General features: G+C 42.6%; 1 protein-coding gene across 1 annotated transcript; it reads left to right on the forward strand.

Annotated features, from left to right (window-relative positions):
• The first annotated feature begins 19,368 nt into the window (after positions 1 to 19,368).
• HOXD11 (homeobox D11) lies at positions 19,369 to 23,896 on the forward strand. Its single transcript, XM_086956178.1, has 2 exons — positions 19,369 to 20,605; positions 21,288 to 23,896. Exons 1-2 carry the CDS (start codon positions 20,008 to 20,010, stop codon positions 21,521 to 21,523), a joined length of 834 nt encoding a protein of 277 aa, XP_086812304.1. The 5' UTR covers positions 19,369 to 20,007; the 3' UTR covers positions 21,524 to 23,896.
• Positions 23,897 to 25,921: the final 2,025 nt, after the last annotated feature.

Raw genomic sequence — 25,921 nt, forward strand, 5'->3', positions numbered from 1 at the left:
GGACAAGAAGAGGTAGTCCTCCCTTACCTCCTTTACTTAGCGACATCAGGGTTGAAATACGCTTCTATCAGGGTTCACCTATCTGCCATAGTAGCGTACAGAAAATCACCTACACAAACGTCGTTTTTTCAGGTCCCAGTGGTTAAGGATTTCCTTCAGGGATTGAAGAAGGTCTATCCCCCTGTCAAACTCTTTCAACGCTTCTCCAAACTATTATTTCCTAAACTATTTAAGCAACTTCAACATTTCCTTTCATTGAATAAATCCTCTGGTTCCTTCACGGGAGCTATGATCTGTCTCATTCCAAAAAAAGGATTGCAATTTATCCCATTGTCAAAACTATCGCCCTATATCTTTGAGAAATACCAATTATAAGATATTCTCTAAAGCCTTAGCTCTCCTACGTACTGATCATTTTGCCCATCTTACTGATATCGAACAATCATGGTTTGTTAAAAATGTAAATATAGTTGACAATTCTTGTGCCTGCTTAATATCCTTAGTAAAACCCCAAAGCTTAAGCATTCTATCGTGGTGATAACTTAAGATGTGGAGAAAACCTTTGATAAGAGTTAACTGGAAATTTCTCAAGCATACTCTTGGCTGGCATTGTCTTGGCCCTCACTTTTTACAACTAATATCCTTACTCTACTCTTCACCCCATTCATCTGTCATGGTTAATGGAGTCAAGTCTCCATAATTTCCTTTATATCATGGTGCTCAACAAGGTTGCCACTTATCACCCCTGGTATTTATCCTTGCCCTTGAACTCGTTCTGTATTTATTAAAGCACTCTAATGATATCTCTGGATTCCATTTAAACAATGTGTTTATTACATTTACAGCATAGTCAGATGACATTCTTCTTTATGTTTCTAAGCTAGAATCTTCTCTTCCATCCTTTTTTAAAGAGTTAAAAGCATATTCGGAGGTATCTAGTCATAAGTTTAATGCGGAAAAGTCTAAAGCTATGTCATTGAACAAGTTCTGTTCTAAAAAAACCTTTGCTGGAATGGGCTTATCATGGAACCCAGATGAAATAAAATACCTGGGGGTCTGGTATGGTAAGAATCTTAGGGCCAGATGTAGGTAGACATTTACCGACCGTAAACGGACGATTCGGCCTTTACTGACCGGTAAATGGCTATTCTAGATGTAGGTGGCCTATTTTACCGATTCGGTAAATTTACCGAATCAGTAAATTTACCGAATCGGTAAAATACCGAATCAGTATTTTTACTGATTCGGTAATTTTGAAATGTAGGTGGGACTCTTTTGAGTCCCACAGGCCTTACCGAATCGTTATTTTACCACCCAATCCAATTGGGTGGTAAAATACCGATTCCAGGTGTGCATGCACATGTGTGCATGCACACCTATGGCATGTGACAGACGGACATGCCCTTAGGGCATGTCTGTGTGCCACATGTCACACATGCCTTAAATCGGGGTGCTAGAGGGTGTCAAAGTGACCCCCCCTGCACCCTTGCAAAAATCGGTATTTACCGAATCGGTAAATACCGATTCGGTAATGCCCATTGATTCCTATGGGCTTCAATGCCCATAGGAATCAATGGGAATTACCGAATCGGTATTTACCGATTCGGTAAATACCGATTCCTACAGAATCGGTAATTCAATTACCGATTTTCCCTACATCTCCCCCCTTCTATTTTACCGATTCATAAATACCGAATCGGTAAAATTCGGTATTTATGAATCGGTAAAATATACTTACCTACATCTGGCCCTTTGTGTCACATTGAAATCTAACATGTATGTTCTTATTTCAAAAATTACAAAACTGACACAGGGCTGCTCACCATTATATTTGTCAGGGTGGGGCAACCTAGATACAATTAAAATAATGCTACTTCCTATTATTAATTTTTATCTTATGATGTTACCTATAAAAATTTCTTGGAAATATTTTGGAGCCATCGACAAGCTTCTATCATGCTTTCCCTGGAATGAGAAACATTCTTGTATATCTTTACACTGTCTGAGGCTATCTAAATCTCTGGACGGGGTTAACTTTCCTAATTTTACCATTTATCATAAATATTTGGCATTAAGCCGTGTCAGGGTTGTTTTTATGATCATCCTGACTCGCAATCCAAATTGTGGTATTTATTGGAACTTGCCATGATATCCCCCTTTTCTTACAAGCACATTCTTTATATTCCTCGTCCTCCAAAGTATTAGATAACCTCCCTTATATCTCACTCTTGTTCTTTGTTCATGCCATTTCTGACAGCTCATCCATCCTCTTATGAGCACTTTGTTCAAAGTTCTATTTGGTGTAACAGATGGCTTTTAAAGAAAGATAAATCACTGTTTTGGCTGGATTAGTATAGGGGTTAGTATTAGTATAGAAGAGGCTTTCACACAATCTCTTAATTGCTTCTACATACAAATGTACTTCTTTCTTTTGAAAATATCTCCCAATCCTTTCACTTACCACCTAGGTGTTATGTTATGTTAAAATATTTATATAGCGCAACGTTCACCTGATCGGTTTCTTGGCACTTCTGGGATTGAGCTCTAAGTGGCTAAAGGCTTCGGTGGAAAAGGCTTGCTGGAATAGCCACGTTTTAAGCAGCTTTCTAAAGTGAAGATGCGAGTTAGTGGATCGAATTGAAAGAGGGAGGGAATTCCAAGTTTGGGGGGAGAGTGTGGAGAACCGCATCCCGCCATATTTTAGGCGGTTATATCTGGGAACGGTCGATAAGTTTTGACCAGAGGAGCGGCGGGTGCGAGAAGGAGTGTATTTCTTGATCCGATTGGAGATGAACCTACGGCCTGTATCTGATAAGGCTTTATGCGTAATGCAACTAAGCTTGAAGATACTGCGTTGTTCCACAGGAAGCCAGTGCAGTTGTTTAAGCAATGGCGAGCCGGGAGTTGAAAGATCAGTCTGGCCGCCTGGTTCTGTATTAATTGCAAGCGGTGCATATGGTAAGCAGGAATGCCTGCATACAGTGCGTTGGCATAATCTAGCCGCGAGATGATAAGTGCAAGATTGACCAGAGTTAGGGCTTCTGTTGATAACAATCTTTTTATTTTTTTTATTTTCCGTAACATGAGGAAGAAGGCGGACACCACAGAGCTGATCTGAGGTTTCATCGAAAGATCGCTGCTGATCTTGACACCCAAGCTTTTTGCCGAAGAGACTGGGGTGGGTGGAGAACCCAGTGCGGGAGGCCAAAAGCTGGCATTCCAGGGATTAAGGGGCATGATGTCAGGATCAACTCCGTCTTGTCGGGATTTAGTTTTAGTTGGTTAGTGTTCATCCATGTGCTAATGTAGGTCATGGTGGCCTGTAGGTTGGATTCTGATAAGTCTCGTAGGTTGAATATTAAAAATACGTTGCAGGTCATCTGCGTAATTATAAACCAGGACTCCCATTTCCTTCAAAGCCGATATTAGGGGTTGCATGTATAGATTGAATAAAAGGGGGGATAATGAGGAGCCCTGTGGGACTCCGAAGGAGAGCCGGCCTTTTTTTTAACAAAAATTACCTAATCTGACTGATTGATGTCTATCCGTCAGGAAGGAGTGTACCCACCTCAGGGCCTGGCCTCCAACGCCAGCGCTGCGTACACGGTCGATCAAGATGTTGTGATCGACTGTGTCAAAAGTGGCGGAAAGGTCGAGGAGAATCAGGGCCTGAGGGGAGTTGTGATCAGCCCTAGTGCGAAGCTCATCCATGACCGTCACAAGGACCGCCTTGGTCGAGTGGGCAGGCCTGAAGCCGGCCTCATGAGGCTCCAGATGGTGAGACTCCTCAACAAAGGAGCTCAAGCATTCCGCCAAATGTGCCTCCAAGATCTTGCTTAGGTAAGGTAGGAGGGATATTGGGCGATAATTACTCATCACTTGGGGGTCCGCCCCAGGTTTCTTAAAGATGGGAAGGATCTCTGCACTTTTGAACGAGTCGGGGACCTTGCCGCTGCAGATAGAAGTGTTGAGAAGAGATATGGGAGGGTCAGGGCAGGCGCCGAAAGCCTCGCGTAATATATGGGGAGGACCACTGTCCTGGGGAGAGCCAGATTTGACCCTGTTCATCAGGTTGGAAAAGGAGTCTAGGCTGATGGGGGAAAATGATCCAGTCGAGGGGGGAGAATTTGGTCAGGTGAGGCAAATGGAATGGGTGTACTAGTTACGGGGATACTTGCTTTAATTATAGCAATTTTTTCGAAAAAGTAATTATTTAGCCTATCGCACAATTCTTGGGAGTGCACTGGTTGTGCTGAAACTCTCTCCATCCCTGTCAGTTCGTCGACGATCGAGAATATCTCTCTGGTTTTGTTAGCAGAGTTTAAGATTTTTCTTGTGATGAACAATATCTGTATTTTCAACCTTTGCTCACAGCCACACTGAGGGCCTCATGTATGAGTTTTTTGCAGTATGGAATGGCAGCAGGTCTTGCTGCTGCGCTGCCCTATGGCAAAAGAAAATGGTAGGAATGAGCTGAATCAATTAGATATGGCACGTTTCTATCCTTTTCCCCTGCCCTGGTGCACTATGGGCTGCTGTGCACCAACGCAGGTACCTTTGTAACATGGTGCATGGGTGCCTGCGTTGCGGGGGTATTTTTGTGCCGGAAAGGAAGCCTTCCTGCACAAAAACAATCAAATTGCAGAATGTAGCACACGTAGAAAGAGGGAAAACGAGGAGAAATTAAGCTATTTCTCTTCATTTTGCCTCCCTTATGCCTCTCCTGGGGAGAATTAAGTTTTTGGTACGGGCACAGACGTACTTTTTCTCCTAAATCTGGTACAGTGTCAGAAAGCCATGGATGCTGCTGGGAATGCCCTCAGCAACACCCATGGAATGCCGCTTTCACACAGTTTTCTGCATGAAAGGGGCACATATTTATAAGGCCATTTACATGGCCTCATAAATATGCCATTGGCACATTGCGCCAACGGAACATCAAAAAAGTGATGTTCTGGCAGTGCAATAGTGCATCTGAGTCCCTTTTTGTCCTCTATCATTCAGGATCATGGTGCGCAGATCATCCCCAGATCCATAACCACTTCCTCCAAGACCGCTATTTATATAACACTGAAAACTCTTCCATCAGACGGGCCTAAATTTTAAATTGAACTTACCTGGGAATTTGAGTTACAAACTTATTGGTCCACAACTTTCTGGGAGAAAATATGGGGCAAAATGTACAACACTGCACACCCTGCTAACCTTACTCAAACTTTATATTATTTTTATAATAGGCTCTATTATACTCCTGTACATCTCTTTAACCCCTTGTGTGCTTCGGACGGCCCCTGGCCGTCCAACGTCACGGTGGGCGTGTGCGGAGGACGGCCGGGGGCCGTCCGAACTCCGCCCACTCAATAAAATGCCCGCACAGCGCGAGAATTCGCGCAGCGTGGAGCGGGGTAAACTTAAACTGTTACAACAAGATATTTAACCCAGTTAACTATCGTCCGATCTCCCTTTTGGATAATACTTTAAAAATCCTGGGGCGAGTTATTTATAATAGGGTGCTAGAATGGACTGAAGACATAGACCTATTGGACTCGTGTCAGATGGGATTTAGGAGCAGGGTAGGGACGGTGGAGCAATATCTGAACCTAAAATTGATAATCGACAAGTACAGCGTTGCTCGATCGTCTCCCATTTACCTTGCATTTATGGATCTTTCATCCGCCTTTGATCTAGTGAATAGATCCAAACTCTGGGCTAGCCTTTTAAACTATGGACTAGACGAGGCGCTTGTTAATTTCCTGGCCTACCTTCACACGGATCTCAAAGCACATGTCAGGATCGGGATGGGTGGAGAAGTCTCTGGAGCTATTAACATCGGCAGGGGGGTGAGACAGGGGTGCGTTTTAGCACCCCTGTTGTTCATCATTTATATTAATGGTCTTGCAAAAAGCCTGAAAGAAGTGACTAGTGATGTACCAACAATTCTGGGGCAACCACTACCAGTGTTATTATACGTAGACGATGCGGTGCTTATGGGCCGCACACCAAATGCCCTCGCCTACTTGTCCAAAGCTTTGTTCAATACATGGAGGGATTAGATCTGCGCGTAAATTTTAAAAAATCTTTTATCATGCCGTGTGGCCCTGGGAAATGGAAGCTCAATACAATACACATAGGGACAGGTCAACTTAAATCTGTGCCTACATTTCCATTCTTAGGTTTGGTTTTCCCTGCGAACGGCTCATGGAGTGGGCATTTGGCCCACGCCATGGGCAAGTTCTCGAAAGCCACCAATTCAGTTTTGGGCTTGCCACGCCCAAAGAAAATAGGTGCCACTAGAGCTATTTTAAAAGAATTTAGACTACAGTGCTTACCGGTAGCCACATATGGAGCTGAGGTTTGGGGGTTGGGAAGAAGCCCAGGTATCCAGCGGGAAGAAAGTCGATTTTGCAGGAAATATTGGGCGCCCCAATCTCATCTTCTGAATTTATCTGCCATAATGAATTAAACCTCCCCTATATATGTGACTTCATCAGATCTAGACCAGCTCTATTCTGGGTCAGGATTTGGAGGAATAATTCAGCCACTCTCACACAAAATATTATAAAGGACTGTTTAAAAAGTGATAACGGCATGGCGATTCCATGGCTTTCTGGAGTGTTAAAAACATTGAGTGCCGTGGACAGAGGTAGCCTCTTCTCCGGCCCTACTAGGATCGAGCCAAAGGATAAAATTGAGGTTAAACAGGCACTGTACGCACTTTATAATTCCGAACGAATGAGAAGAGAATCATCAAAATCAACTATCGTAAAATACATGGGGAATGAACGATGTAGGCAACCACTCCCGCACTATCTTACCCTACCTATGACCAACTGGGAGAGATAACTTTTGTTTCGCCAAAGAGCGGGTTCTGAGAAATATCTGTTGGCCTTCCCTCTGGGCTATCAGCATAGCACAGAATATAACCCATGTCCGTGTGACGGTGTTAGCACACAATATGATTTGCACTTCCTATTCTTCTGTAAATTTTATTTAAAATATATCAACTGGCTTTTAACCCCATATTTTAGGAAACATAGACCCCTCTCGTTGGGGGAGTCTTATGTATTGATGGTTTCCCTGGACTCAGATGAACTAACCTTTCGCACTAGCACTTTCTTGAGACTGATAACACGAGTGCGCAAAATGATGGAAAACCCCTGAAATTAGCTTCATTAAAACTGTATTATATTTTTTAACCATGAACTCTTGATGTGTTATGTAAATGAATTGTTTTTAAGTGGTACTTTTATGAATTTTATGAAATTCGAATAAACGTCTTTTGAACTTGAACTTGATATGTGTTAGTGTTGTAACGAAACTCTGGAACCTACTTATGTATGTTTTTTTAATGACCTAAGTTATCTCAATTTTTGGATCAAGTGTGGTTATATATAACTATCATTATGGGTATTAGGTCTCCATTTTTCCATAACTGCTTTATTTCTAGGTAGCTTGGGAAATCGCCGGTCTCATGACAAATTGCGTGACAAATTAGTGGACTTTATTATCGCAGTTGTTTTTCAGGTAACCACCTCTCACTGGAAATCTACGGTCACTTAATCTTCAACAATGGTGGAACCCCCTCTCTCCTAGCCACAGTTTGGATCGACATAATTTACCATCTGCTTTACTATTTGTTAAACGGGAAGTATTGTAGGAACCACTTGCTACATACTTGTCCATACATGCATGTAGCAACTCTAGCTAAATGTGAGATCCTGGTAAAAAAAAAACCTGTTCCTATTAAGGGCCTATATTCACCATGTTGTCCTTTTTTTCTTTCTTAGTCTTTGGTATTGATTTGAATCCACAATATTCAGATAGCTTTATCAGTCTATACTTTTCCTATTTTATTTTCTTCTCCTCTTTTATTTCTCTCATCTTCCCTCCCTTTCTTCCATTCTCTTTCTCATTCATGTTGGTAAACCTGTTGCATATGACAAGCGTAAAATCCTTTATCTCTGTATTTGAACATTGGACATAATTTGTGTTCCTAGTTTTATAATGCACTATTATTGAATTGCTTGTCACGTTGTGTTTAATGCTTATTTCTCTTATTAAGAAGTCTAAACTTAAAAAATGTTTATATCTCAAAATTTACTGAACAAATTCACATCAAATAAATTAAAGCATGCTTTCTGAGAAAAGCTCTGCTTTCAGGCAAATGTTGATGTAAATTTATTCATCGGTGCAGTCTGTGGGCGTTAACAAAATTTCCTATTGCAGGTAAAATAGAAAGACACTTCTTTTTTCACCCTCATCGTTTTCTTTCCAATGGGCGGAACTTTACAAACTTGGATTACTAAAACTTAGCCGACCAACCTAATAAATTTCCAAAATGTATGTAATGTGGTCAGAAGTTATAGGCAGACACACACGGGATTATATTGAATATGAAGACATCTGTTAATACAATTTTTTTTTCAAATATTTATTTCGATCGATTGATCATTAAAGATATACAATAAACACAAAATTTAAAAAATGTTTTAATAAAGAATGTTAAAAGAATAATAACAATATATCTGAACGAGGGATTTTCAGGAGTCTCCTGCCAACTTTACATATCGGGATCTGGCATGCCACATCGCTGTCAGGAATTTAGCCAAAGCGAACACCGTTGGCGGGGATAAATCTGACTTTAAAACTCTAAATGCAGGAAGGAATGTTCTGAATCCCAGATTTCTAAGCAATGGGACCAGCCAGTGTCGTCTACTTTTGTGGTAGGCTGGGCAAAAGAAGATGACATGTGCTTCATTCTCCTTAGTGTGGACACAAGCAGGGCACAACTCAGTAGAAGGCTGTCCCGCCCATGCTTTGGTGAAAGTCTTTAGTGGAAGAGTCCCATACCTCCATTGCAGGACAAGTTTCCTTGTTAAAACAGGAGCCATTCCATCCAACACGCTTTCAAAGTTGTATGAGTCTTTTATTGCAATAAAACGATGTGTCAGAGAACCCTCTCGCGCATTGGCCAGGACCCGGCTGAGCATTTTTTCATAATAAGCTCTGGAAAGCGCTTTCCTAGGAATCCTGGTGCTTGTGCTTTCTGGGTGGGACCACAGTTCTGGTATTCCGAGGGTCTCACATGTTGTCTTAATATAATTTAGCCAAGGAGTCTTGGTGACATTAGGTAGAGTTAAAAATTCCTGCAGCTCAGATCGATAGGAGATGAGATCTTGACTGCTCCACATACGACGCCAAATTGTTAGGGGTTTGAGCCCTAGTTCTTCTGTGATGGGCCTCAGAGCTAGGTCCAGTCTCAGGGGGAGAAGTGGAGTACTTGGTGGGAGGGCAGTCAGCTGCCTTATGAATTTGTTTTCCGTCACCTGCAGGTTAGAGGATGGGGTGTAACCCCACATCTCTCCCCCGTAGATAACAGCGCCCCGCGCCTGCGTTTTATAAATTTGGATGGCGGGGGTCAGGGGGCGGAAGGTTGACTTGGACGCAATTCTCATAATGCCCCCCACCTTCTGGGCCAGCTTCATATTAGCTTTAATCTGATGAGCATCCCACGTCAGGTTTTGATTTAAAGTTATCCCTAAATACTCTATGGTGTAAACCCTTTCCAGTCGCACTGAACCAAGTAGGGGATTTGGACGCTTTGGAAACTTGGGATTTAGGATCATAAATGTGTTTTTTTGGGGGCCGACCAACCTAATAAATTTCCAAAATGTATGTAATGTGGTCAGAAGTTATAGGCAGACACACACGGGATTATATTGAATATGAAGACATCTGTTAATAGATTTCTTGAGCCTAACCAAGGAGATGGCAAGTTGATTCTGAAATGGTCCTCTCTGGCGTTTTGATGGCTAGTTGGGCTTGTGGGGTAAACAGGTATTACAGTTTGCTCTCTCAGTGACCGTATGCCAATGAAAGACCAGCTCTCATGAAAATAATTTAAAGTAAACAAAACCTGAATATACGGACGAACTTCATTAACTGCACATTTCAGCGAACTGCTGTACTGCTCTCAATAGGAAACTTCTAATTAAGCCTAATTAAGTCATGTCAAATAAAAGGAAATACAGGGCAGGTAAGTCGTACAAAATTGCAATGGCGGGGTTCTGATTATATTTTTGAAATAATATATGCAATACATGTGTGTTAACGTGCAGCGAATCCGACTTTGGAAGTGGAGAACCTCGTTCTAGTCGCGACGACGATTCTCGGCAAATGACTTAATCTCCCCATGCATTAAAAAATCACATTGTGTGTTGTAATCGGGTTCTTGTGTAAAACGTCTCAAAGTCCTTGGTCCGAGTTCGCGCTACATAATACATAACAAGAAAATGCGTCTGATGTGAGAAACCGGTGCAGTAAATCAGACTACTGTAGGATTTATCGTTTGGATCAATTTGGCCTTCAAATATATACAAATAGAAAGTGCATAATCCTATGATGGAAGAGGCCATTTGAATCACTTATTGATGTACTTTTATAATCTAGCACACAATCGAAATGGAGGGGGTAATATATATGTTTTCTGGAATACTTATGTGTGCTTCTGTCCTTATCTGTTTCCGTATGCCGCTTTAAGTTAAGCACGCGCCCGTGTGTGCAGTGTGTGGTGAGCTTCTGTGTAGATGAGTGTGTGTGGCTCACTTGAAATGTGTATGTATATTTTATGTTTAGTGACAGTACTGTGCCAGCCTGTGAAAGGTAGGTAGGGGGGAGCGGGTGTGTGTGTATGTTCGCGTGTGTATATAGGTGAAGCACGTGTACATGTGCTGCTTATGTATGTGTCCGCGTATTCCCATGTATGTGTGCTGTGTGAGAGTTTTTAGGAGGGTAGGAAAGATGATGTTTGCCTTCTGTGTCTGTGTGTTCGTCCGCGAGAAAGAGGACGAACCGGTGCTTCCTTACCCACAGTTGCGCTATCTACGTGTTCTGAAAGTCGTGCCATAAATGAGCATTAAGTCCTGACCCTTCAGTATGGCAACTGGCATCCGTCATTTACTCCAAAGTGAACGCTTTCACTGTTTGAGGTCTATTTTCTACTTCACATGGCAATACTGAAGTGCGTGTTTGTGTGCAATGCTGAGATCACCGGCCTCAGTACAGGCGAGCTTATTTTAATGAAATATCTTTAGTATGTCCTCCATTTCACCTGGCTTCTCTGTACTGGGATCTCTTTGCCAGGCCTGAGTGTGTCTTCTGTTGGAAGGTTTCATGTTAGGCTCACTGTGCTGTCCATATTGTGCCCCTCGTGACGTTTCAATCTCACAGTTCGTTGGGCTCCTCCACCCTCAGGTCAATGAAAGTCGATGCCCAGTCAGCCCTTCTCGACTCCCTGGCGGAGAGGTCCACTGGATGCCATGGCCTCCCCCAAGTTGGCGTGGTTCGGCCTTAGCGGTCACTCACCGCCTGGGAGTACTGGGCTCAGCCCATCAATGCCACCCCTCCAACAGAGACAAAGAACGCCTCCCCTCCACAGGACAGTGCTCACTGTTCCTGCCTCCCAGATAGCGCTAGGTCATGCAGACCTGGAAAGCACTGCTCGTCCTAGCAGGCAACCGCACCATGACGAGGGGACTCCGCGGGCCCTCGGCGTCGCCCCAAGTCACAGCAGACGATTCAGGCTTTCCTCCAATACACAGGAATTTGGTCAACTTGAACGTGACGGCGGAGACAGCGGCGCCGGTCGTGCTCCGGCCTCCTGGCTTATGGTAGGCAATGCATTCACCATTGCACATTATTGTAAGGGCACCTTTCACCATTTGAAAGCGAGCGTTCCTTCGGTGACGACATCTGTCGTTTTTTAATAGAATTCGCGATCATTACAGTGTTATACCAACAACACATTTAAGTGAATAAAAGGGAGTATGCCAAGATTTGTTTCTACCGCTTACAATGTGTATTACTCATCGAGTGTGCGTGTGTATGTGTTTTTGTACATCCATACTTTACGCATATGGTGTGTCTAGTTTCATCATTGCATTAACATTTAAAATGTGGGTGTGGGTATACCAACAGAATTAACAAACACAAGTCATTTTATATAAATAGTACATAGAACGTACATGCTTCTGCATGTTTCTATATATTCAGCGTATATAGTGTTCATTTAGAAATTATACATAATTTAACAAAATGAGCGTATCGCTGCCTCCCCCATTCTCTGTCTATTGAACCTTTATACCATATTTACATACACATAATACACACACATGTACGAATTTAAGTGTACATATATATTCCGACAGATAGAAAGCTTAGGTGTGTTATATGCAAGAATATTGTATAGCTTGTGTTTAGGTTGAGATAGACAACATTTAACTGACATTATTCAATCTTTAATTCGTATTTTACATATTGTTATTGATCATAAAAACTTATGGTGCAAACAAATGGTTGTATTTTCCTTCTTCGTTTGTTAATTTTAATCGACTTTAAGTCAAACTCTTCTTTCACCGTGTAATTGGAACCGGTGTGTGAAACTATCTACTGATATACGCATATTTCTCATGAATTTATATGTACCTTCTAGGTATTGTTGTGCAGAGATGTGAAGATACTGTTTTTAACTGTGTTTGTATGTTCTTGATCTCTCAAAGCAATGATACCTAGATATCCGCAAGGATCTTGTCCGCGCTGGGATCTTGTCCGCGCTATATAAAACTTTCAAATAAATAAATAAATAAAGTTAAAAAATATATAGTTTTTGTTAATTTAGTGAATTTGGGAAAATATTTAAAATACCTCCCCAGACCTAAACACATGCACGTTTAAAAAAAAAGTATTTGAACAGAATTAGCAAATAAGCGCACATCGCACAAACTACTTTTACCGTGCCGTTCGCTGCGTGATATGTGCGTGTTAAATTAATGATTAACTAAACATATAGCAATGTGGAGAAGAACCTCTGTTATTAGTTCTGATGGAAGTCAAAGTCTTTGTTGTCCGTATCTATCTATCTATCAATGCGCGGATAAACACCCTCTTACCTTCCACTCTCCACACACAATCCAGCACACTCCTGCACACATCTGCCACACATTCCTTTGGCGAAAGACCGGCATCCCTGCGTGCGTTTAGCTGCACTTCCGCTCTTGGTCTACCAATCCCCAGACTTGTACAGAAAGCTCAACCAAGACACTCCACCCCAAGTTTCCAGTAATGATGTTTAATTCTAATTAATCTACTGCCTCTACCTAGCTAATATTTGTCCTTCCGACGGTCTCTTGCGGACCTTTGCAAGAGTTTTCGTTTCGTCCCTTGGTTTCGTTCGTAGACATGCCCTAGTGTGCATTCCTTTGTCTCCGGCGTTCACGGTCAATTCCAAGCCGACCACTGGCCGCTCACCTCCCCTCGGAAGCAGATCCGGTTTCAGCCTTGAACCAATTAGTCAAATGTTTCTGCTTGGCTTTTTTTCGGCTAAGGTCACGTTGAAACCCGCATTATAATTCGCCTTTCTTCAGTTTGCATGCTTTCTAGAAAGCCTGAATAACAACGTACCGGTTCAGTGTAATGGGCAGTTTGCCAACTTATGTGCAATGGAACTCGATTGACAAATGTTTACTATGTTCATTTAAACCGAAAGTTTAGGCTTATTTTAAAAATGAAAGATAGAATGAAAAAGAGAATCTTTTAATACAAAACGCACCAAGGCTGTACCTAAATCCTACACCGGCCTCAGTGTGTCTGTGTGTGTCTTTTCTTCATTTATGTACTGTATTTCCTTTGGTGATGCGTAATCGCACACACAGAGATACAATAAAAAGTAATCTGTAATTGTATACATCTTCAGAGAACAGAAGTACATATTTACTTAAATAAATCGTATTTAATCATCGCCGTGTATCAATCAATATTTGCATCTCCCGCTCTACTTTGCTGTTTCTTCTCTTGGTGAGTCTCTCTCTGACACTCTCACTTTCTATCTTCGTTTTTCTTTTCTTTCATCCGTCTAATATTACTCGGTCTCCTTCATTCTCTTTCTCACTCTCTCTTCTTCAATCTCTCTTCTTCAATCTATGTTTCGCCCGCTCTGTTCCTCCCTCTCCTTCTCACCCTTTCTCTTCTTCCTCATCTTTCCTCACTAAATGACTTCTTAACCCTCTCTTCCTCCACCTCTCACCCTCACTGGCTCTCCCCTCTCCCTTTTTCCTTTAGACCTCGCTCACTTTTACTGTGTCTCTCCTTCTACCTTCTTCTTTCAGTCTGTCTCCTGGCTTTAGCTCTTCTTGCCGCCCTCTATTTCACACATTCATTAATTTAAGAACACCAATTTCTTGATATCCTATCTATCTATCATTGTCTATCTATCTATCTATCTATCTATCTATCTATCTATCTATCTATCTATCTATCTATCTATCTATCTATCTATCTATCTATACGGCTGTCCATTTGTTTTATTCTTTCTATTACTGTGCCATACAAGCTCGTTACTATTTCACTCTTATGCTCTTTATTTGACTCTTGTAACCGATATACTTGTTAAGTATTCGTTCATGGTTGAAGGGATGGATGATTGGTATAAACGCATGGATGAATTATAAATAGAGTCATGGAGGGACGGTATGGTGGATGGATAGAAAGATGGATGAATAAATAGTATTATAGTACTTAATTTGTAACACTCATAATACGTCCAGGGGCCCAACGTTTTTCTTAGGCTTTCCCTACCAGCAGTACTCAATGCCGGGCATTCCAAATGCAAAGGATCCTTTTTTATATTCCACTGCATGCTCCACTACCCTACACCTCCTGTCTCTTTACTTCACTCCTGAGGGAGGTTTCATCACTGGCGTTGCCCAAAAATGAATGTCTGTATCCACTACCTGCACAAATTGAACAGTGGATGTTTGACTTCATGAAAAAATTAAAGAAAATGTGGTTGGAGGAACCGTTTTAGCACGAGGAGGATGAAACATGTTGGGGGTTTGATACATTTGAGTGATGAGTAGTTAAAGGGACAGACCTACAGACATTTTAAGGTAGATTACTTAGAGACGGGCAGACAGGTATCTCGCTAGACCGACAACTGAGAGGAATAAACAGATGACATGATCAATCGTGTAGTGAAATCAAAAAGTAAACAGACGGTATACGTATTTTTGTGTATACATCTGTTTTATATAATTGTTATACACGAGCCACGTGTAATTATTTAAATATTTCATTTTCTGCATTATACATTTTAAATGTATGTGTATTTGATTATATTAATGCATCCTGCGCATGTTCGATTGGTCGCAGCTCTACTATCATTTGTAACCATGAGTTCACAGATGGGCTCGCTGTGCTACTGTAGATCCTCAAAAAGTAAGGGAGACAAAGTATCGCATCCTCAGTGTTTTAACACGTACTCTGCTGCAGCGTGTTTAACGTTAAAGTAGGAAAATGTGTATGTTCATTTGAGATTGTTTTACCATCTGTTTGGTATTTCATCTACTTCATTTGTCCCTATTTTGCAAGTCGGACGCCAAGAATCACAAATTTCCCAAAGATTTTAATGACATTAAAGGAACAGTTTGAGCGACATATATAACAACTGACCTACCGACTAAAACAAAAAACAACGAAAATGAATCCAAAACTATATATATATATATATATATATATATATATATATATATATATATATATATATATATATATATATATATATATATATATATATATATATATGCGGTTGAAGGCGTTAGCCGAAGCCCGTAGGCGTCCTGTGTTGGGTGTTGCTGCATTATACAATTAATTAAAAGGAAGTAAGCACTTGGACAACGGTATGTCGTCTTCATGGGACAAGGTCTTCATGGGAGACGGGCTGATCGTCCTTTGAATTAAAACGTTTTGAGGTGCAATATATATATATATATATATGCCACCATCTTCGCTTTCCAAGAGATCGAAGCAGAAACTTTCTGCAGTTTTTTTCACTTTTTATTCTTCATCCACCATAACTCGTTTCGCCCAAACACAGGGGTCCCTGTATTTAAAAGGCGCATCACCTCAAAAAAGCAATAATGGAGAAAAATAAAAAAGGAACTTCATTGAGTCCCACGATGTTAGATGCTAATGTATCTTTACATACTGTGCTGACACATAGAGGCGAAGAATGAAATGAAAGTGAACAAAAACCTCCTAAATACCAATAAGTGAAGAAAATTACGATGACCATTGTAGTAGTTAAAAGAACGAAGCACATTATGGAACATGACAAAAACAGATACTAGACTGTTTTTTTCATGCTCGTATTAGTCCCCGCCAAGCTACCAATTACCCAAGGAAATGTATGCTGAAATGTGGGGAAACTGGTTAGATTTCAGTTGTTTTGCTTGATGAAAGCCATATGTTTTTTATGTGGAGTATGGCGCTCTGGTAAGTATGGTGGTCGTTTTAACGTGTGTGTGGGCGCATGTATGGAGGTGGTTGCTGGAGGGGGTGTTTGTGGTGATGTGGGGGCTGTAGAGAATCTATTTTTGTGAGTAGACTTGTACATACGCTGATATTTCGTGTGTGTGTTCCAGTTTGGTGGATTGTCGTTCCTTAGGACTCGTTTGCAGAAGGCTGGCTTTGTTTATTTATTTCCGAGCGCCATTTGTGTATTGGTTGCGCCTCCCGGGCGAGCATACATAATTTAAGTTTGGCAGGGAGGAAAGAGCTTTCTTGCAGAACTGTAGTGGCAATAAATGAAATGACTCAGGATCTCTTCCCAGCCAGTTTTATGAGAGCTGCCAGACAGCGTCTGCTCACGTTCCGCTGATGCTGGGGGGCGCCATAACAAAGTTAAGGTCAAGTTAGTGTCTTATCTTGGGTGGCACAAAAATGCGGCATTTCCTTTATGCCTCCGGATTTTTAAACAGGGGTGTTACTCCAGAAGCCTTAATTCTATCTGGGCAATTTTGGATATGTTATGGGGACCTATGCGCCAGGGCACAACTGGAAGCCATTGCAGATGTTCCACCTCTTCTAACGGTAAATAGTCATGTTTTTGTTTTGCTTGTCTGGCTAATACTGATGCATTACATCGCTGTTCGTTTGTGCTCCTTTGCCCTGGAGATTGTGCAGGACTCTGTGGGGTGTTTGAATGTTAATTTTTGTGTCGGAAGGTATTTCTGAGGCGTGATTCTAAAGCGTAACGTTGCTGATTCCTTTGGAGCTCCATGCTCGATGTCAGCGATTCTTGAGCGTGGTTTGGCCCTAGTCGGTTGTGTGGTCGGGTGGTCGTTTGCCCCTGTGTTCTGCTGTGACAGAGGGGTTGGTTGTTTTGTTTGTGCTCACGATGTCCCCAGATATCGCCTTTCTGGTTTGCTTCTGCTGCCAGCTGGTGACCTAACGTGCTTCTGTCTTGTTGGCCTCCTAAAATCCAAAGAGTGAGTAAAATTCTCTGAAAATGTCGAATTTGGCGCATCTCGCAGACAGAAATATTCCAGAAGGCGCAAAGAATGCTTACTGAGAGAGAGGGGATAGCGTAAGACATCGAATAGCAACTGGGCGGTACATTTACCACACGTTAAATACATAAAGAGCGCGTTTTCCTCTGTATAGATAGGAGTCTTCTATGCTTCTGGCGGACACGTGCTCACGAAAATACTTTTGCGCTAACGCAACTGTTGCACTAGATCACTTAGGTTTCACTCCCAATGCAGCGTCTAAAAGTATCGATTCCTCCGCAGCGCTTGCGCTGCTCTGTGCAGAGCAGACAACTGCCAACTGCCCTTGTTTGTTGTTGTATCAGTGTAGTAGAGCGCGAATGCATTAGACTAGACATAGACCCTTCCTAGGAACCCGAACCTGCGTCGTGCACCGTGTGCGAGTGGATCCATATATATATATATATGTATGTGTGTGTATATATATATATATATATATATATATATATATATATATATATATACATACATACATACATATACACTTCCAGCATTCGTTCTGCGCTGAAGAAGGAGAGCACACTGGTATCCTCGCAAAAGTGCTTTATTGCAGACCCCCAGACCCCCAACAGACGCATTTCGCCTCAGGACCGGGATCGAGAGAGACCTGGAAAAATAAAGATGCTATATTCATGTAGCTTTCGAGTACGTGCACACACACACACAATCCACTCCAGCTCCCAAAGAAGGCACGTACTCGAAAGCTACATGAATATAGCATCTTTATTTTTCCAGGTCTCTCTCGATCCCGGTCATGAGGCGAAACGCGTCTGTTGGTGGTCTGGGGGTCTGCAATAAAGCACTTTTGCGAGGATAGCAGTGCTCCTCCTCAGAATCTCTCAGCGCCACAGCCGCAGCGCCAGCAATATATATATTTATAGTCACGTCTATATATATATATATATATATATATATATATATATATATATATATATATATATATATATATATATATATATATAATGACTGTACAATGAGCTAATCATCCTCATATGTGTATAGACAGATAGATAAATAGATAGATCCGTGCCAAGATAGAAATGCTCATATCCTTCTGCTTGTTGTTAGATCTTGGTGTTTTGATTATAAAATGAAGTCCCGCTAATAGATTCTGAGTCCAGGGGTTGTGTCTTCAGATTTTCGGCTAAGTATTTGAATGCTAACGGTTGCTTGGAAATAAACAGTATATCGGCCTAGATTAGAAGTACAGATGAGCGGGTTGTGAATTTTGTGTGCTAGGCTCTCGAGGTATGCTTCTTTGTGTCCATTCCGTTGTCAGCACCAGATATGGCCCCTCTGTGCGTGACAACATGCCCGCCGTCTGTCACACCTGCAACAGGTTACTTACTACTGGTGGGTTTTCAAATTCGGGAAACTGCACATTATTAAAAACTGAGCACACTTTTACCGTGTGCCTTTACTGGTGAAGGAAGAAGTAAAAAAAAGGGTTTTGGTGTACAAGTAAACCTTATTTTCGACATCATTGTGAAATAGGCCTTAAAACACTAAACGTGTTTCAATAATTCCCTCTAATAAGTATCGTACGATACTTGTAAAATGGACCCAGAAGCCTAGCTTTTGAGGGCACCCTGAGCGCCAAATGCATTCGAATAGAGTGGCACATTGTGTTTGGCACACAGTATCACATGGATTGGTTAGATGTCATCTCCGTGCGGAGAATGCTTCTGTGTTATCGTGAGATGCGTTGGAAGTAATGCAATAGGACTTGTAGGGCGAATCGGTGAGGCTATTATAGTGCTCTGTCGAACGGATCATCCGAGGGTTGTGATCCTGCGGGTGGGTTCCACCGGCACGAGGTACCATTGCGAGAAGATGCGGAGCTCCGTTAGGGCTGGGCGCAGTTTGCGTGGATCTCATTCAAAGGGCAGACTAGGGTGTTTGCAGCTAGAGTTGGAGTTTGAACCGATCCGACACTAGCTTGGAGTCCTGCTTTACAATCCCCAGGCGAGAATGGGAGGCTGCACATGGGTTCCAGGTTGGGGCACTTGTATCCTGTTCTCGGCTATGTTGGTTGTCCAATGTCACGACCACATGTAGCTGCCCGTCTCCTCACAAAACAGCGGGTGTTTACTCTGAAGGCTGCCTTTGTGGCAAAGGGCAGACGTGCACACCAGACGTGGCTGCTGGTGCAAACGCCATTTGATCATGTAAACCGAAATTTATTTTCCCAGAAGTTCTTTAGAAAGTCGATTTTAGAAAACATTTAGCGGAAGCTAAGGATGTATTTACTTGTCTATGTGCACGCGCGTCGTAACTGTCGGGGAGGACTGTGGTTCTGTTCACAAACATCACGTCTGTTTTCTATATGAAAAAAAACACCACAAAGCAGCTCAAATAGTTCTTCCCCCTCTGGTGCTGGGGGTTTGTCCTATTGGAAGCGATGTGGCGGAGTATTTCCGCAGGACTGATATAGATATAAGGGCATTTCTGCATCGTGTCACGTGACATAATTACCACTCGAATCAATCAAGATGAATTGCACGTCAGCACGCGCTGTTTTTTTTTTCTCTTGGTTGATCCCGTCCAAAGGCTCTTGAGCAATAGATGGACCGTGCTCCATGCACTGGAATCTCCCGGTTTCCACCGTCTCCGCGAAGAGGGCGACATGGCCGAGTTTGACGGCTGCACCAACGGCGCCACCAACATGTATCTGCCGGGCTGCGCCTACTACGTCTCGCCTTCGGATTTCTCCACAAAAACCTCGTTCCTGTCCCAAGGCTCTTCTTGCCCTGTGACATTCCCCTACTCGTCGAATTTACCTCACGTGCAGCCTGTGCGGGAAATGGCGTTCCGGGAGTACGGGCTGGAGCGCAGTAAGTGGCAATACAGGGGCAGTTATCCCTCCTACTACCCCTCCGAAGAGGTGGTGGCCCGGGACTTTATTCAGCCGCCCAACCGGCGGTCGGACATGCTCTTCAAAGCAGACCCACTGTGCGCCCACCACGGCACGCCCAGCGCCTCCTCCAACTTGTACAGCACGGTGGGGCGCAACGGCGTCCTGCCCCAGGAGTTCGACCAGTTCTACGAGGCCAGCCAGCCCACCTCCGTCCCACCCGAGCATGGGGGCTGTCAGGACAAGGCAGGCTCCAAAGCCCAGGAGGCGCTCCCTAAAATAACCCACAGTCCGGACAGGAAGCTGGGCGCTGAGGGCAGCACAGACTCGCCTCCTGGGGAAGTGGCTGCAGACAAGAGCAGCAGTTCAGGTGGGTCTCGGCAGCGAGCGGGCGAGAGCACGGGGCCGGCGCTCTGACGCGTTTTATGGGAGACTTTATAAGCATCTCGAGCTTTTTACACATCCTGCAAGATTCCCTGGCAGTAGTAAAGTCTGTTTACGACGGGCAACTCATTTAGGAGGCTTTTCCTCTTATAGCATTAGAACACATAATTGTATTCCTCTTTACATTTCTGATTGGAAATACTCTGGGTTATATGCTCATGTTGGCGCAGCTGAGCGAAATTAGTTTACAACTTTTTTAAGAGGGGTTGGATTTCTCACACCTGGATTACACAAAAAGACATAACATAGCGCACATTTCAACTGGCCTCCCGGGTCCCCAGCTGTAAATTCGCACAAGACTCTCCATTTTAGGCTCAGACATAACGTTTAATTTAAAAAAAAAAACTTTTTGGCTTTCGACCTCTGAAAATACCACTCACTCCTTGAGAGTTTAAGGGGGGGACTCGATTGTCCCTGTTTATTATCCAAAACATCCCACCCTAGGAATTTTCTATGATAAATCGATAGTCGGGGACATAGTTTTGGAGGAAAGTGCGTGCATGCCTATTGTGAACAGGGCTAGAGCAGCGATTTAAATGAAATGTGCCCACAGTGGGCCCCAGTACATTTGAACGTTTTTATGCACACGCCTGTCTCTTACTTTTCAGCCACCCCCCAGAGGTCTCGGAAGAAGAGGTGTCCCTACACCAAATACCAGATCAGAGAGCTGGAGAGGGAGTTTTTCTTCAATGTCTACATCAACAAGGAGAAGCGGCTTCAGTTATCTCGGATGTTGAATCTCACCGACCGACAGGTCAAAATTTGGTTCCAGAACCGGAGGATGAAGGAGAAGAAACTGAACCGGGACCGTCTGCAGTATTTTACCGGCAATCCCTTGTTTTGAGAAAAGCAGCGAACACTACATGCCGCGACGTGGCGGAAATAACTCGTTAGGAGTGCGATCTGCCTTGATGTTCTTGTGGAAGACGTTGTGTCCTGATGGGTGGATTTCAAGTTCTTGGCCGGCCGGATCTTGGCACCGGGGTGTATTACCCCAGACAGCGGAGTCTTGTCACCGCAGTATTTCACTTCCTGATTACAGTAAATGCAGACACAGTCTCTCTCTCTACTAAAACATTGGATGTGGAGACAAGGACCTTGTATTTAACTCAGCAAGCGAACGCAGCGTTAGTTAAAATGTGGATATGTGCATTCAATGTAGAACACTCGATGTAAGTCCTTTTTACCATCCATGAAAGCATGACCGCGGTTTCTATTGTGAATACATATTTTATAAAATATTTACCTTCCTGAGCAGTCGCATGAACACTAAACTTTAAAGAAGTGATGTTTATATATATCGTCCTTTAATAATATACCATTAGAAGTCTTATATAATCATTCCAGCCGCAGCGACCATGGCAGTTTCCACCCATCTAAGATGTCATGTCCGTTTTTTTTTAAAGTGAGGCTGTGCGTATTATTTCAAAGCCCTTGTGAGGCTAGTGCCCTGGGGCTGCAAGGGACTAAGCATTATTGTGGTTATTTGTTCGGCCTTTGCTAGCATCCAAAAATCTTGCTGTCGTAATGTCCTTCTAAGACAAACTGGCCAAATGTTGTCTATGTGTTTCAAACTATTAACCCAGACATTTGCGCACACCAGCCAATCACATGGTTTTTGAAAGCAAGCCATTGATACTTGAGGCTCCGGTACTTGGGTAGTAAATGACGAACTCGACTTTTTCACAATTGTAAAGCTTTAGTGGCTGTTTTTTGTAAGAGCAGGAGCATGGTGTGCGTTCTTTTTAGTGCAGGTTTGGTAGTAAGGTTTGTTCTGCCGCTTCATGGAGCGCGACGTGCAACTCTGTTTACAAAACCTTGAACTGTCTAGACAACACTCATAAAAGCGGTGGCTCTAGACAGTGGATTGGGGTTATATTGTACACTTTCTGGGCTGCTAGAAAAAGAGATTTCCGCAAAGTGCAATAAAGCAGAGAGAACAGGAAAGGGCGCTGTTTACACCGACAAGAGCAATGCTGCTGATTACCCTCGATAGACTAAAGAAAGACAGGGGGTTAACAAGAGAGAAAAACAGGGCCGAATCAGTTTCCAGAATCGAAAAGTGGCATTTTAAGTCACGAAAATATGCATACTATATCTACAGAGAAAAGTATTTGCAATTCGCCTTTGAACTTCCAAAATGTCAAGGTCATCACCTTTAACCTTTCAGAATAATCGGGCGCCTTAAAACAGCCCTGTTATTCTTCAACACCACCCAGAATCGCCCGCACATTTATTACTCTGCGACCAAAGGGAAGAGAAGAAGAGCGGCATAATCGGGCCACTCCGGAATGTGTCCTAAATCGTGCTTACTTGTAGCCACCTCTACTACCGAACAATCAAAATGTTTAAGTGGATGGACTGCAAGCTGAACATGGTCTGGGAGCTGCAGCTGATACAATACCGACCCAGCGAGATCGAACTGCAAGTCAGAGCAGGCTGTTACTGACATGAAACAAACAGGGGCAACGCCAAAAACAGCCAGGGGTATTCGTGGAAGTGGACTGTTTCAGTGTCCGGCAACTCCCAGACCAAACGCAGGGACAAAGAGAAATCGTATTTCGATATTATTTACCGTGGAAATCAATATCAAACTTGACATGAAGTGTGATGGTGCCAGAATGAAGAATTTAAAATATTTGTGGGGACAGTACAAATGATATATGCATAGTAGTGTAAAAAAGACACAACTCGTCAACAATAATAAATTAGGCATCATGGCGTGATGAATTTCGCAACAGAATCATTTCAAAAGAGAGTAAAACATAATAAGCTATTGAGTGCACGTGGTGCAATAGGAACACAGCTAAATTGACAACATAAAACTTGTTTCCTCTTTCAGCCGAACGTTACCTCACATTCCACACGAGGGCGCTTGTGTTCACGAAAAGCAGCAATTTTTATTCTGGTGCTGCTTATTGTCTCTTTGAATTAGCATATGAAGTGTAAGTGTTCGGACAATGCAACACATTCTTCTTAGGATTTTTTGAAAATAAACAAAACCCAAGTATTTTTAAAGACATTGCTGCTACTGGGACTAAATAAAAAGTAAACATTTTTCAAACACTTTGCGGGACATTTTAAATCGCTGTTTTGAACATTGTGTGTGAGTATGTTTACATAAAAGCTATTGGTCACGGTTTCCCGTCCTTGTAATGTTTTTTGAATGGCGCATCCAATCTCCTTCCCCCCGTCGTACATAAAAAGTTAACTTTATGTGCAGAAAATGAGTTTGTAGTTTCCATTTTATTTGACTCTACTGTTTCGAAACATAGAAATATACTGTTTTATTTCTGCTAATCCCTGCATCCAAGTTCGCGTCATTTTATTATTGACGTCAGTTTATGACGAAACAGATCCACATCAGAAGCTCGAGTATGTAACGGAGGGACTTTAAATCGACTGTTACGAACGAATGAGGTGTTTAAACAGATATCTGTTTGTTTACAATGGCTCCCCGTTCTGCACATGGAAACACGTGAACTGAATGTGGGCCGGTTCAGCGGGGTTCGCTGTGGTTCCAGATTTGAAAAAGGGTTTGTTGCCTGCATAAAGCCCGAGCAGGAGGGGTACTTGCTTATTTGCCTCACTCCCCTACTGAGGGGTTTGCGCCGTGATCATGGCAATGGGACGTGCCTGTCCGTCCTCGCCCTTAACCGCAGGGACGAAAAGCAATGTTACAACGGGTGGTAGTGAAGGGTAATCTGTGACATGTATGCACTCTCTCCCGTAGCTGCCCCAGACTCTGCAGCAGGAACAGGAAATCAAATAATGCGTACCGCCCCACTCCCACCCCCCTGCGTATCGTGACAACCACGCAACAGTATTGCCACAATGCCGCTACAACCCCAATTAGTATTAAACAACTCAGAAAGCGGGCTGTAATTTAACATAGCCCTATACATGTTCTGCAATCTGATCAAGTGTGCCCTCTTATAAATGACTTTTCACGCATTCAGCTCTCGTTTCCAAATTATTTACCTCCCAGACTAAACTTTATTAATTAGTCTGCCTACGTATCAAAAGTACCCGTGGCGATCTATCCTAAATGTTTCTATTGACTCTATCTGGCAATGTGTGTATCTGCATGCTTGTCTTTCTATCTAAAATATCTAGGTATCTATATACCTATTGTCTAACAATCCGCTAGTCTCTCTTGCTCAAATTCTTCCGTTTCTAATTATAGGTATAATTTACATGATACTGACGCGAAAAGACAGCTAGTATGAGTAAAAGAATGAGCGGACATACGGGGTCCTCAAAGTATCATACTCAGTCTAGTCGTCTTTGGTTTATTTGGTCAGTCTACATGTCTCTCTATCCATCTGTCTAAGGATCTGTTGCTCATTTGTCTGTTTATCTTTCTGTTTTCATGATGGGGGTTTCTATTTGCTAAATTTAGCTGCTATTTATAAAAAAGAACAATCACGGCAAAGTGGAGGCTAAAAAGATAACAGACTTGGATGGCTGGAAGGGTGGGTGGATGGATGAATAGATTAAAGTACGTAAATACTATTTTTTGTACCAGTGTTTTTGTATGTTTATTTTATCTACATTTCTGTCAATCGGTCTACCTGTCCATCAGCCCGTCCGTCTACCCATCCATTTATCATCTAGCTGGCTGTCATAGATGCCGACTGGATTGACTTGAGTGAGAAAGAAAGACACACAGACATATAGATAGAAAGATAGATAGATAGATAGATAGATAGATAGATAGATAGATAGATAGATAGATAGATAGATAGATAGATAGATAGATAGATAGATAGATAGATTGTTTTGTGGCAGTGCTGTATTTTCGCCGTTGTCTTTCTGGCTGTTGCTGTTTATATATGTCAGCTGTTGGTGTATATATCTGTCAGTTTGTAAATGCGGACTTCCAGTTCTCTTCCTCTTTGATATTTTGCGTGGTTGTTTGTCTCTTTATGTGATCCGTTGCTTTTCTGTTTCGCCTTTCTGTCTGCCTGTCTCGGATTCCTTCCTGTGAGCAGTCTCTCTCCCAGCGGCCTCCTCGGTCTTTCTTTCTGCTTTGTCCTCGGCCACCATTGCTTTCTATGGATGCTAAGCATGAGACGTGGTCAGGAAGAAATATCTCTCTAGATGGGCAAACGTACAAACTGACACACATTTTCACATTAGCCAGATGCAATGAAAAATATTGCGAGGTTCAATGACACCGGAAACTGTTTTAACAAATGCATTTTCTGAAGGTTGTAGTTTTTAAAATAACATTCGGGCA

Source organism: Lissotriton vulgaris, chromosome 2_1, assembly GCF_964263255.1.
Source record: "Lissotriton vulgaris chromosome 2_1, aLisVul1.2, whole genome shotgun sequence".
Lineage (NCBI taxonomy): Eukaryota > Metazoa > Chordata > Amphibia > Caudata > Salamandridae > Lissotriton > Lissotriton vulgaris.